Here is a 12,555-nt window from a genome sequence, read left to right as displayed (position 1 = left end):
CATAGATAATCGGATACTCATTCCGAGCACCCGGCGTGTCTGTGCTGCGTCTTGTCTCCAGAAATGATTCATGGATGACCTCTCACTCTCAAATCTGATTATGAAACCTGATAGACTAGTTGTACAGAAAAGGAAATCCCGAACCGAACTCGCAGGCAGGAGACTCATAGAGTGCAAGCAACATGTGAGTAAAGGAGAGTACACAGTCAGTATTGAAGTGATTCAACACGTCAGCCTTGACCCTCAAGCTCGAGACGACGACAATGAATCATGAAGAGATGGGGGTGGAGTGACACTGATAGAAATAGGAGTGCGCATGGACCAGGCATGAAGTTTCCCATTGCTGTCAACAAGTACAGTACGGACAAACATCTTGTCTAACGTATTGTCACATATGCCCAAACAAACCGACAGTCCTATTTTTACCTAGGTACCTACGTTCGTTTCCTTTTCTGGGGTTGGAAGTGGAGCTGCCATCATCGCAATTGACAACAATACTCCTAGCTACGAATAATAAATTAGATAGACAAACAATATAACAGGCAACGTATTGTAAGCCCAAATTATACATGTATGCCATGGTCCATCCATGCCATACCCCATGACTCATTCTTCCTTACTGCACTTGGGGTATTACGCCCAGACAACACTATTGAGCATTATCCATGAAAGGGGTCATCAGATATTGATCCTGCCTGTTTGTTACATACAACCAGCCCTAGCAAAAGAGTCATAGACTGGGTATACTGACTACGCCATCAAGAACGTGACAAACCAAAAGCCGAAGGTCTGCTGCTAATCAACTGTTGCCTAATTGTGAGCAATCGGTACACCATCGTTGTCACCCGAGATGGCTGAGTGATAGTTGACAAGTACTCTCACAATATCTTAGCAGTGGGTGCTTGTTTGTCATGTCTTACTTGGCCATGGATATTAGCCATCGTCCGTCACTCTTCCACTCTTTCTTTGTTGTCTACGTCTGATGATGAGAACATTAACATTGTTAACAGGGTCAACCCGAATCACCAACGGTCAAGATAAACTGACATACAATGCAGCATGTCACACATAGGCACAATCATACACAGGATGGCAACTACAAAATTGTAGTAAATCTTTTCAGGCATGAGACCGATACCGGCTATCCTCGTCGGGGCCAGACCGTGTCTTAAAGATACTACAATAACTCCTAAAAGTGTCTGTAGAACTCGGTGTGTATAAATTCTGTAAAGGTCTCGTGCTCTACGAACCCCGTATAATTTGCTTCCCTATCCTGCGCCTCTCAGTAAAGAACCCTGGACAATACATAAGCTTCCATTGCCACATCTACTCACTCTCCTTCTCGCACTTCCAAAATATCTGCTTCGACGTCGTCGTCGTCATATTCTTCGTCATCTTCCTCCTCACCATTGCCGTACCCTCCCTCCTCATCCTCAAACTCTTCTTCGATGATGGGTCCGGGGAGCCCTTGCTCATTCTGGAGCTGCTTGATCTTGGTGTTGGTCATTTCGAAGACAAATTGGCCTAGATGCTCGACTCCTTCCATTGGCACCTCGCCTTTAACTAGGCCTTGGTCCTCAGTGACCTCCCTCTGTGTAGGCCAGAGCTCCCCCGTTACAAGTATAAGTTTGTCTGGCCTTTGCAGCAACAAATCAAAAGCAGGTCGGAGTTCAGGACACGCCTCAAAGACCTCACGGCGGCCAAGGATGTACAAGCCGAGCCGTGCTCGGGACAGCGCTACTGTCATACGCCGCACATCACGTAGATAACCAACGCGCGACGTTCGGGTAAGTGAAAGAATGATATCTGAAGAACATGTCAGTCAAAAAACGGAAATCGACAATTAGACACCAACTTACAATCGTTCTGCTCGCCTTGGTATTTGTCGACCGTAGCTACCGATTTTGGCAGACCGAAAACTGGGTTGCCGGCACACCTACGTGACAACACGTCTCTTACGAGGGCTCGTTGACCAGCATAAGTTGTGAGGATCGTGATCTTCTCGGCAGGGTATCCAAGGAGGCGCATGTATTGAAAGATAGCCACCGCGTACTCAGCTTCTCCAAGATTATGGATGAAATGGGGCGTAGGTTCAGCCTCGCCCTGGCCATTGTAATCAGGCACGTTAATAAATTGATAGTCAAACTTGAACCCAGCGTTAGCCTTGACAAATTCGGGGCTTGTCTGCACATTTGGAAGGTTATCGAGCTTCGGATAACGCCATTGGTAGAGGCTCGCGATCGAAGCACGAGCACGCCCTTGCTGATCGAGGGCAATTGTCGGAACACCGAGTCTAACTAGTCTCGAAAATAGGGACTGTTCGAGGTTGGCGTAGTGACGGAACGCCAGGCTCTGAATGACTGGTGAATTCTGGAAGTGGTCTCCACACAGAACAACTCTTTGAAGAGCCATCTTGCCATTGCGAGGCTTCTGCATAGCTAGAGGCAAGAATGTCTCAATCTCAGTTACTTGGGCAGCCTCTTCCATCACGACGTTGTCGTAATGAAAACCGAGTGATGCGATCTCGCCTCTCCGGATGGCCGCATGTGTTGTCGTCATCGCAATAATGCGCGCCTCGCTAGTGAGAAGATAGTTTGCCTTATCACGGTCTCGCCGAAGGATTTCGAATGGAAGTGCATCGGCCAACTCTGAAAAAATCTTGGAAATGTGACGGTAACAGCCCTCTGCGACCTCTAGGGTCTGTTCCTTGTCTCCCTCAGGGGGGAAAAGGGGCTGAGGGGCATCAGAGAAGTATGTATGGAACGGGAAGGCTTCTACGATATCAGTGGCAGTTGAATCGTCGGCGCTGGCGACTAGTTGGAATCTGTTCCACGCAGGAACAACATAAACGTTATTGAAATATCCAGCTGTCTCGGCTGAATTTTCGTGAGCTCCAGGCGCGCCGAGGCTGATGGCCAGCTTTCTCACTTCGAGAAGGTAACGATCTCGGTTCTGCAGGAAAGAGTCGACTCGGCCATGTTTGCTGAAATTCCCTTCCGTATCCAAATCCTCTTCGCCATGCCCCAAACGTAATAGATGCCGCTCGTCAATATCCAAAGCAACGATCTTCGCAAATAGCTGATTAAGTGCCTGATTACTGTGCGCGAGTAACAATGTCTTCTGCTCAGGGTGGTTGTGATAAATATTGTTGATAACCTGTGTGGCTACATCTGTTTTGCCCGTGCCAGGTGGTCCGACAATCACAGTCAATCCAGGCTGCGTTCCAGAAGCTATGGCTTCAATTTGAGCTGGGGTGAACCGCACCGAGTTAAGCTTGGGGTTATCGACGGGATAGGGCCCATTGTTTGGTGGTTTATAGCTTGACACCTTCAATGTCTCGATCTCGGCAATGAGAGCAGGATCAGCGTCTCGGCGTCGCTTCTTGGAAGGCTTGGAAGATGGCGGCTCGCTCTGCTTTTCGACAGACTCGATAATATATGGTGGTCCAAAACTACCCGAAACGTCGACGCCTGGGTCGATGATCTTGCCGGGAAGGCTCTCGGCAAGATGCTGCCAATCAAGAAATGTATCCCTGAAATCTACCTTGCGTTCGCGATTTGGAAGGTTCTTATAATAAGCTCCTGCTGGGTCACCATAACCAAGGAATACCTCATGAAGCCACTCCGGTAAAGGCACATCAGACAGTACCAAGTTTCTGATAGATTGCAGGACAGGCTTGAAGTTGTTCTCCCTTCTACCTCGTCTGAGTATCAGGTTGATCTTGCCATATACATCGGGCTTCCCAGCTGCTGTCCGCTCAGCATCTTTGCTATAAGCCTGGGGATCGAGCTTGAGCTGAATGCGGCGTTTGTTGTCAAGATTGCCAGCACCATCTCGGACTAGGCGACCTTTGTCATCTGTGATTTGATGAACCTCGGCCGTCCGTACAGTAGCCACACCCAGGCGTTCCAATTCAGAAAGAGCCTCTCCGCCATTACTGATAGACTTTGCGGGCGGTGGCTCGACTGCGATAAGGAAAACAACATCATCTTGTCTAAGAGAATCCCATTCTTTACGAACACCTTCTCCTAGCCGTCTAACGTCGAAGGAGACCTCTGCGCGTACCATCGATGGTTTGTCATCCCCTACCAGAGGTGGTATAACCTCAAGAACAGCCGGTTTTGAGATAGGCATTGCCATCTTTGAGAACCCCGAAAAGTTGGTTTCATCTGACCGCTTCGACTCGGGACGCAAGCGTCTTATGGCGGTCTCGATATCTTTACGGACACCATAGAAGGACTCGCATCGATACAAGACAAGCGCTCGCCACAGAAAGTCGCCCACGGAAAGATATTGCAGATTGAGCTTAGGTAAAGCCATGGGATGCGATCCATCATAAGACTCGGCTTGCTGGAAGCTGGTGTCAAACAAGGTCTCCTCTGTTGGCGCCAGACTCATATGACGAGCAGCCTCTTGGAATGTTTTCCTACGTTCGAAGTTGGACAAAACCACCTCGAGCAAGAACTTACGGTCGATAGGTAGGTCCAGGCTGTCAGGATAGGCTGTCCGGAAACCGAGAAGCGAAACCAGGTTCGTAAGCTCTTCATCCGCCAATGGCTGCAGCAGAGCCTCCAATTCCTGCCTCTGGTCAACGGCACCATAATTGGACAAAGCCAAGACAGTCAACTTGTCTCGGAAATGCTTCAAGGCAGTGCGTTGCAATTTGGCAAGCGACTCGCAATGGTTGTCGTATGCTTCTTTTATGCTGTACTGGGCACCTGTCTGATCATTGATGTCGAAGGAAGTAAAGTGAGAAAGGAGAGATTGAAGATCACGAAGAAGTGTATTCTCCTCGTCATTAAACATTGGCGATAATTTCATAGCAGATATTATATGAAGATCCTTGATCAAGGTATTGACATAGCGTCTTGTCGGGAGCTGGCTTTGGAGATCGGTGAGAAACTCGGTGAACCTTTCACAATACGATACTTGGTCTACAGCAATGTTAATTATTGTCACAAGTAAAAGAGAACCCGACGAATGTACTTGCCTGATTTGCTATTTTGCGCATAAAGCAGGCTTAGGAAGTCAAGAAGCAGTGTGTAAAGCCAGGACCGTTCAAATCGTAATCGCGCCTTGTTTGGCTCGTCTGCTGCGTCGTATCGCTTGTGTGTGGCCTTCCAGGCTTTCCGTAGATGGGGAAGTTGGTCAAGACTAGCTTCACGCGACCGTTCAGTCGACAGATTGTGCCAAATCCCGATTGACACAAGAGGAGCGCATTCCTTTCGGACAAGGGCGCAATCAAGGCTCTGGAAGGCGTAGATAAAGAAACAAAGGAGCTGCGTTCGGAGAGTAACAGGGAGTGTTCGATCGATCATCATGGACAAGAGTCGACGAAAGAATGAAGAAAAGTCGGCAGGTCGATCCTCGAAGAGCGCTAGCAATCGTTAACAATGGTTTTCTTAGAGGTTAGAGGCAACGTACGCCATGTCGCAAGATGCTCTCGGTGCTTCACGTTTGAAATGAGCGCAATCAACAAAACATGAAAGTTGGAAGCTTCTTCGGTGTAGCCAGGCCACAGGTAGCTAGACAGGTCTGTATTAGCATCTAGCATTCCAATCCTCATGCCACAGAAAAGGAAAATACCTTTCTAGAGTCTGCAGGCGTTCAAGAAGCAAGAGGGACTTGTACTGGAAGCCCTCCCGTTCAAGGACATCCCAGATATTCTGCTTCAAGATATCATTCTTGACCTTTGGGTTTGCCGGCTTCTTACCGGACTTCAGCCAGTGCTTTCGCGCAAGTTGAACGAACTGGTGCTCCTCTTCCTCTACTTCAGCTGGAGTCGGACGGCCGTCGGTAGAGTTGGGCTTTGGATTGCTCTGTTTCTGCGCTTTGGCAGCGCCGCTGCCCTTGAGGCGCTTCACGTTTGGCATTGTCGAATTATTGTATCGTCATAGGTTTATTGTGTATTCGTGCCGCTCATCAATGAAATGGTAGAGCCAGGAAGTTGCGTGATCCGAGGTAAAATCGAATTGTCGAAGCTCGGGTTCTGATTTCAGATCCAACCTTGAATGGCTAAAAGTTACGCCTCTCTCTCAACTCAAACAAATGATTTCCAAAAATTCAGCCTCGCGGACCCACGCGACGCGCTGAATGGGTCCAGCCACAGCAGAAGTAGCGGCAGGGATCCGGTACTTAGAGTTAGGTGCAACCCACAGCGAAAGGGGAGTTTCGGCATCAATCAGCTACCTGCACGTCGGTCGCGCGCCATCTCTCAGCCTTCTCGCTTTCAAACATTCAAGCATGGGCTTAACTTAAATATATGAACCAACAACCCTTTCAAAGGAAAAGCAAGCTGGTCAACCCTGAATCGACAGGCCACGTCCCAAACTCCACGACAAACCTCTCTGCATTTTCGCGACTTCAACTGTATATCTACGAATCTAGATATTCCTACCACCGAGCTTCCCAACCCACCCCATGATTACATTTGCCTACAATTATCTCCAACAACCGTCGTAGTCGCGCATTATGGCGGTGCAAGATACCGACAATCCGGCTTCTCAGGCGATTGCCGCCTTCACCACGCTCCTCGAACACTTTCTTTCTGAGGCAGAAACTTCAAAACAAACTTCAGCTATCGAGCCAGCATTGCGCAAGTCCGATTTCGATGACCTCTCAGGACGAATCACGAAAACCGCAGTCGACGTGGTGAGCCCAGCAGTTGAGAGTGTCAGGCCAGCGAACGACAAAGGCCAGCAGTTTGCCATAATAGAAACTGCTGCCCGTAACATATTCAGTCATCTTATTGTGAGGCTTGGTTCTCCCTTGCGATCTGCGCCTTGCGCTGACCAAAGCAGGCGACAACTACCATCAACTCCCCCGACTACGTCAGAGTGTGGAATCTTCTCGATATTCTCTCGATTCTTTCCGATGATGGACAATGTGACCCTGCACTCCTGTTCTGGCTAGCCGAGGAGCTTCTAGACAGCCAGACCATTGCTGGGTGCCGTAAGATCTTCGATTTTCTTGAATCGAGGCGAGAACGAATCACTGCGAACCATTTCAAGCAGAAACAACTTATCATTCTCCGAACATGCAATGAGTTACTACGACGGCTATCTCGTGCAGAGGATACTGCTTTCTGCGGACGGGTCTTTATCTTCATGTTTCAGAGCTTTCCGCTTGGCGACAAGAGCTCTGTAAATCTTCGAGGCGAATACCATGTCGAAAATGTCACGACGTACGAGACAACGACGACTAGCGACGATGACTCAAAGATGGCTGTCGATGAGCCAGAAGAGCATTCGAAGCAGACAGAGTCAAAGCCCTCGGCCAAGCCAGCAGATGTCAAAAGGGGAGATAAGGAGAGGCCTCTATCGACCGACGAGCTATATCCACTGTTCTGGTCACTTCAGGAATACTTCAGTCAGCCCAAGAAACTTTTCGAGGCGTCAAGTTTGTCGTCCTTCAAGGAAAGTCTGACGGCGACAATGAATGTTTTCCAGACTGTCCACAATGATTCTAAACGGAGCCTCAAACGGAAGCGAGAGTCTAGCGAAGAAGATGAAAGTTCCAACGCATTTAACCCCAAATATCTCACTAGTAAAGACTTATTTGACCTTGAGGTAGTATCTACATTTCTTTCCACTGAACAAAAACTGACAAATACTGTATAGATCAGCGATCTGTCATTCCGACGACACATCCTGGTGCAAGCTCTGATCATCATGGATTTTCTTATTTCACTATCCGCTCAAGCACGAGACAAGCTTACAGAAACCTTGCCTGCCACGGCCAGCATAAACAAAGCTGTCATGTATAGCGATCAGATCCTGAGTGAAGAGGACGTAAGCATGAATTCAGGTGGTAAATATAAAAGATACATTGACTAATCTTCGGCAGGCTAAATGGGCAACCGATATGAAAAAGATCATCGCCGATTACCTCCGTCAGGGGGTTGATGGCCCGTACTTTTATCGAATGGTAGAAACCGTCCTGGCTAGGGATAAGAACTGGGTTCGCTGGAAGATCGAAGGCTGTCAACCCATCAAACGAGACCCCGTCTCTCCGCCAATCTTTTTGGAGGCGAAGGGTAATGTCCAGCGCATGGCCACTAACAAGCGATTGAGGGCAGTTCCTATGGGTTCTGTTTCCCTGGACTTTCTTAGGGAAGAAGACGAAAAGACAGCAATGGGCCGGCTTAAGGCTAAGGAGAGGTATGAGCTTCCAGAGCTCGATACATTCAAGCGCAAGATTGCCGACGATGATTTTGAGATTGAGATGCCGGCCAGTGATCAAACCAAGGCCAGTGCCATTGCTGGCAAGGCCAGCAAAAGCTGGAGAGCGCTGCGGATTGCAGCACGCACAAGGCTCGCCGCATTTGACAAGATTGAAGACCCTAAGAAGGTCGGTATCGTTTTTGAAGAGCTCACAGAGGCGGACGATAATGAAGGTATCACTGAGCCTGCAGCCAATGATGACGATATGCCCACCAACCGAGAACCTATCATTATCTCGGATGTCACAGGTACAGACAATTCGACAGTCATCCACAGGTTAATGGAAGAGCAGAAAGGGGTTTTCGCAACTGTCGTCAGACACACTACGCGGGAACTACGAGACGGCGAAACCAATGGCAAGACTTTTCACTTCGTCAAGCAACAAGAGTTCAATCAACTCCGTGACGGCGATCGATTAATAGAATCAGGTACTCGTGGTGGGGCTGATTATGGAACTAGCACCAAAGCCATCGATACTATTACTGAGGCAGGCAAAGTTCCAATAATCGAGTTGGATGTCGAGGTAAGCTAATTGTGGTAATCAAATCACATACTTGCAATACTGACTGCTCTTCAAAGGCTGCGCGTTACGCCAAAGACATGGATTTCGAAGCACGCTACGTGCTCATCAAGACGTCAACCTCTGAAGCACTCGAGCAGCGTCTCAAGGCTTTGGGCAAGGACGACACTGCCATTCAGGAGATATTGAAGAGAACAGCGACAGAGCTTGAGCCAGAGAAGACAGAGGAGCTGTTTAATACGACTATTGTCGTCGACGACGAGCAACTAGCAGTCAAAAGCCTTCGGGACTACATCTACAGGAAGAGCGAAAGTGAGACTGCTGAAGACCAGGGCTTGGGGGAGGACATATCTATGAAAGAAGGAGATGAAGCAAACGCCGAGGGTGCTGAGACAAAGGAGGCTACGATGACGGATGCGTAATACTTACACTTGTGCGCAGATGAAATGTACTCTTTGTAGGTTAGTGTTGAGGTGCATTGGCAACGGGCAAGATGATACCCCATCGAGATTGCGTTTTGTGCCGTTCGGATCTAATGGGTGGTCAGGCACATTCAAGCCACAACAGACCACTGAAGAGACTGGCCAGCGTCGGGCTTGGAGCCTACATGGAGGTAGCTAATAGCAGCTAGCGAGCAAGAACAGGTGGGAAATAACTTTAGATTTCTCGAATATTACAGGTTCCAGGGTGAATAATGACATATGTATCGAGAGGTTCGTAGTCGCAATCGTGGCGGAGTGGGCACCGCTTAGTACAGTACAATGCTGAGCATTTGGCATCACTTTGTAGTAAAAACAGCAGAGTGAAATTGAACTATCTAGAGCACGAACAGTATGAGACTATACTGGGCTGTTTGCTCAGTGGGCCTAAGCAGACCTGGCACACACGCCTTGTCTTGTCAGATGCGGGGCATGCAAGAAAAGCGTTACCATACATCAACACAAGACCAAAGAGAATAAGATTCTACTCCTCGTCGGAAGACTCCTCTGAGTCAGCCTCCGCGAGCCAAGTCAGGAAGGGCTCAGCAGCCTTGCGGACCTTCTTGGAAGTGGAAATGTCAGTGTACTTCTTGCTAGCCTTGGAGCCCCACTTGGTCACAACCTCCTCGCTGACCAGGTCGTGGTGGTAGTAAAGCTGAAGTATCTTGACGATAGACTGGAACATCTCGGGTTGATCAGCAGCAAGCCTGCCAACCAGACGCTCAGTGCCTCCGAGGAGGGCCTTCTCGTGGCGCTCAGAAGTAACAAACTACATCAAGTCAGTATTCAAGCCTATCGATGGTCAAAGTATTCGACGTACCTGCTTGAGCATGCTAGCACGCTTAGAAATCTGAGCAACAATGTTCTTGTCGAAAATGGTTTGAACAAGAACAAGAACAGTGCGGTGCTTGTTCTCGATGCCGAGTTCCTTGGCCTTGACATATATATCGATCGATTCAACTTTGTCAATGTTTCCCTTCTCCTCAGCCTGAGACTGAATCCAGTCACCGAGCTCATCGTAGACGGTGGGGCCACCATCACCTTCTTCTTCGTCGTCATCGCCAATGTTAAGCTTCTGCTTGAACTCGCCAGGGAGAGACGCCTGGCGGGCCTTGACAGCTTCCTCACTCATGTCAACAGCCCACTCATGCTCCTTGACTTCGTTCTCCTGGGCGACTTCAGCAGCCTCGGCCTGGACCTTTTGAAACTCATCATCGCTACCAACGTCCTCATCGCCATTCTCGTTAGAACCGTTCTCGGAAGCTTCATCGCTGCCAGCACCGTTCTGGCCGTTGGTGCCATTTGCAGCGTTACCGTTCTGTCGAGCCTTCTTGGCAGCCCTTCGCTCGGCCTTATCCTTCTTACCCTTCTTGGGCTGGTTCTTGAGGATGAAGCCACTAAGCTTGAGGCGAAGGTCAACATCAGTACGCTGACCACAGGCCTTACAGTCAAGAAGGATGTGATCATCCTTGATGACAACGTCGGTCTCAGGATTCTTGCACTTCTTGCAGAGAACGAACTTGTTGATGAAACCGTCGAGATGATCCTGGAGTTTAGGAGCATCGTGAGCGCCGTTGATGATCCAACGGTCGTCCTTGGGGTCAATGTTGGTTTGAGCACCAAGTTCAAACCCGAAGTACTTGATGACGTAGGCACCGGGACGGGCGAGAGAGGCAGCGACGCTGCTCAAGTTGACAACGACGGTCTTGATACCGTTTCCTTTACCTTCGATCTTTGTCTGCAGACGCTCCATCTTGTAACGATAGAAAGCATCGCTGACATCGCGGCGAACGTTGACGAGAGCCATGGTGACGGTATTGATAAGTTACTTTCTGTGAAATAAAGGTAACAAGGCGAGGCTAATAGGCACAACTATTAATTGGTATGGTCGTGAGGTGACGAGGGTGTCATGTATGGACTTGGTAGCAGAAGGTAGTTGAGGATGGGCGGCGCAACGAGGGTTTCAGTGCTCTTGATGAGTTTTGATTGTCATGTGGCAGGCCGGAATGATAATCGGATGCTGATGGAAATGCATAGACAACTATTGTGTTGCTTGATTTCAACCGTCAGAACTGATGTCGGGGCTACAAGGCTTTCGCGGTATGCGAAATAACTGCAGCTTGAAGAGGTGTCTGAAGACGGAGTGCTGGTCGTGCTGATACATAAACAGCAGTGTCGCTCGGCGGATATAAGTGTTCGGGCGGGTACCGATTACGAAGAAGCAAACGATGACCGAGGACAGAAGACGCTCCGAGGCCAACACAATGGAGGAGGTTCGGGAGGTAAGCGGGGGAATTCAAGTGGACGATGCGCGCTGCGACTGTGATGAGTCAACAGGCAAGTCTAAGAGCGAATTTCGCTTTGCGCGATAGATATAGAGGGTGTTGAGTGAGCAAAAAGTTCCTGTCTCGGTGAGATACAGTTTGGTGTTGAAGAAAAGAAGAAGAAAAATGCGATGGAGAGGGAGCAGACGTGAGTTAAGAAGGACGAGAGAGGGGCGATGTTAGGGCCGACCGGTATTTTTTTTTGGGTGGTAGCTTAAAAATGGGGCCTGGCGGGTATGACTTGGCCAGGCACCTGCACCTCTGCAGTCCTGCACCTGCCTGGGCAAGGGAAAAAAAACCTGCCTGTCCAGTCACAGTCACAGTCATAGGTTAGTAGGTACCCAGGTATAGTACGTACCAAGGTTACCTACTCGTAGTAGGTACCACCAAAATGCCAATATCAAGATCCATTTGTAGGTGCTAAGGTAGGTAAATGACTACCGCTCTTTTAGAACTGCTGAATATTTGTTGATGGCCTGAAGGTTTCGAATTTCGAAACCTTAGTAAAACACCAACAAGAGGTAAATGGCTACTCTAGGTATTGTGGGAGGTGCTACTAACCTACTATGGTAGTAGAACTCAGGTTATACTGACCGGGCTCCAACCAACATTCAATGTCCGTCCAGTAGTTATCCAGGCACTGTTGCGCAGCTCGCTTCGCCTGCCCGGCTGTATCCTGACCTCCACTCCATAGGTACTATACCTACTAGTAGATGTTTGCAATTAGAGTCAGGCAGATGTGAATTCCTCAAAACACTCGTTTAGTTCCTAGGCAGTCAGGTGGGTAACAGAAGAATTGTCTTCTAAGGCTTAGGTTATCATAATAAAGTAGTCAAGTGCTTGTCTAATATGGCATAAAGTGACTGGATTATCTCGTCTCTTACGCTTTTGGGGGCCAGTTCTTGACATACCTTGAGGGCAGTATGGCTGCGTACCTAGGTACCTAGGTAGTAGACAAGCTGTTTCAAATTATTATTTCGTACCTACACTTAGCGAATGTGTTTTTTTGT

General features: G+C 48.8%; 3 protein-coding genes across 3 annotated transcripts; 1 reads left to right on the top strand and 2 right to left on the bottom strand.

Moving 5' to 3' along the window:
- Positions 1 to 1,330: 1,330 nt before the first annotated feature.
- On the bottom strand, positions 1,331 to 5,873 carry B0J16DRAFT_356667 (uncharacterized protein; the record flags this gene model as incomplete). The annotated part of the gene is made up of 5 exons (XM_046129488.1): positions 1,331 to 1,806; positions 1,860 to 4,934; positions 4,991 to 5,377; positions 5,425 to 5,525; positions 5,587 to 5,873. The coding sequence occupies 5 exons, from the start codon at positions 5,871 to 5,873 to the stop codon at positions 1,331 to 1,333; spliced, it is 4,326 nt and encodes a 1,441-aa protein (XP_045981279.1).
- A 598-nt stretch (positions 5,874 to 6,471) lies between these two features.
- On the top strand, positions 6,472 to 9,164 carry B0J16DRAFT_385920 (THO complex subunit 1 transcription elongation factor-domain-containing protein; the record flags this gene model as incomplete). Its single annotated transcript, XM_046131539.1, has 5 exons — positions 6,472 to 6,750; positions 6,801 to 7,568; positions 7,620 to 7,790; positions 7,846 to 8,745; positions 8,802 to 9,164. 5 exons carry the CDS (start codon positions 6,472 to 6,474, stop codon positions 9,162 to 9,164), a joined length of 2,481 nt encoding a protein of 826 aa, XP_045981278.1.
- A 304-nt stretch (positions 9,165 to 9,468) lies between these two features.
- On the bottom strand, positions 9,469 to 11,363 carry B0J16DRAFT_155315 (domain found in IF2B/IF5-domain-containing protein). Its single transcript, XM_046122115.1, has 2 exons — positions 10,042 to 11,363; positions 9,469 to 9,990 (listed from the first exon to the last, which is right to left on the bottom strand). The coding sequence occupies exons 1-2, from the start codon at positions 11,026 to 11,028 to the stop codon at positions 9,706 to 9,708; spliced, it is 1,272 nt and encodes a 423-aa protein (XP_045981277.1). The 5' UTR covers positions 11,029 to 11,363; the 3' UTR covers positions 9,469 to 9,705.
- Between the last annotated feature and the right edge of the window lie 1,192 nt (positions 11,364 to 12,555).

The sequence above is a fragment of the Fusarium flagelliforme genome (assembly GCF_020744385.1).
Source record: "Fusarium flagelliforme strain FIESC 12 MPI-CAGE-AA-0113 chromosome Unknown B0J16scaffold_5, whole genome shotgun sequence".
Taxonomy (NCBI): Eukaryota; Fungi; Ascomycota; class Sordariomycetes; order Hypocreales; family Nectriaceae; genus Fusarium; species Fusarium flagelliforme.
Note: the sequence above shows the minus strand (reverse complement) of the source record. Positions and strands in the feature narration are given on the sequence as shown.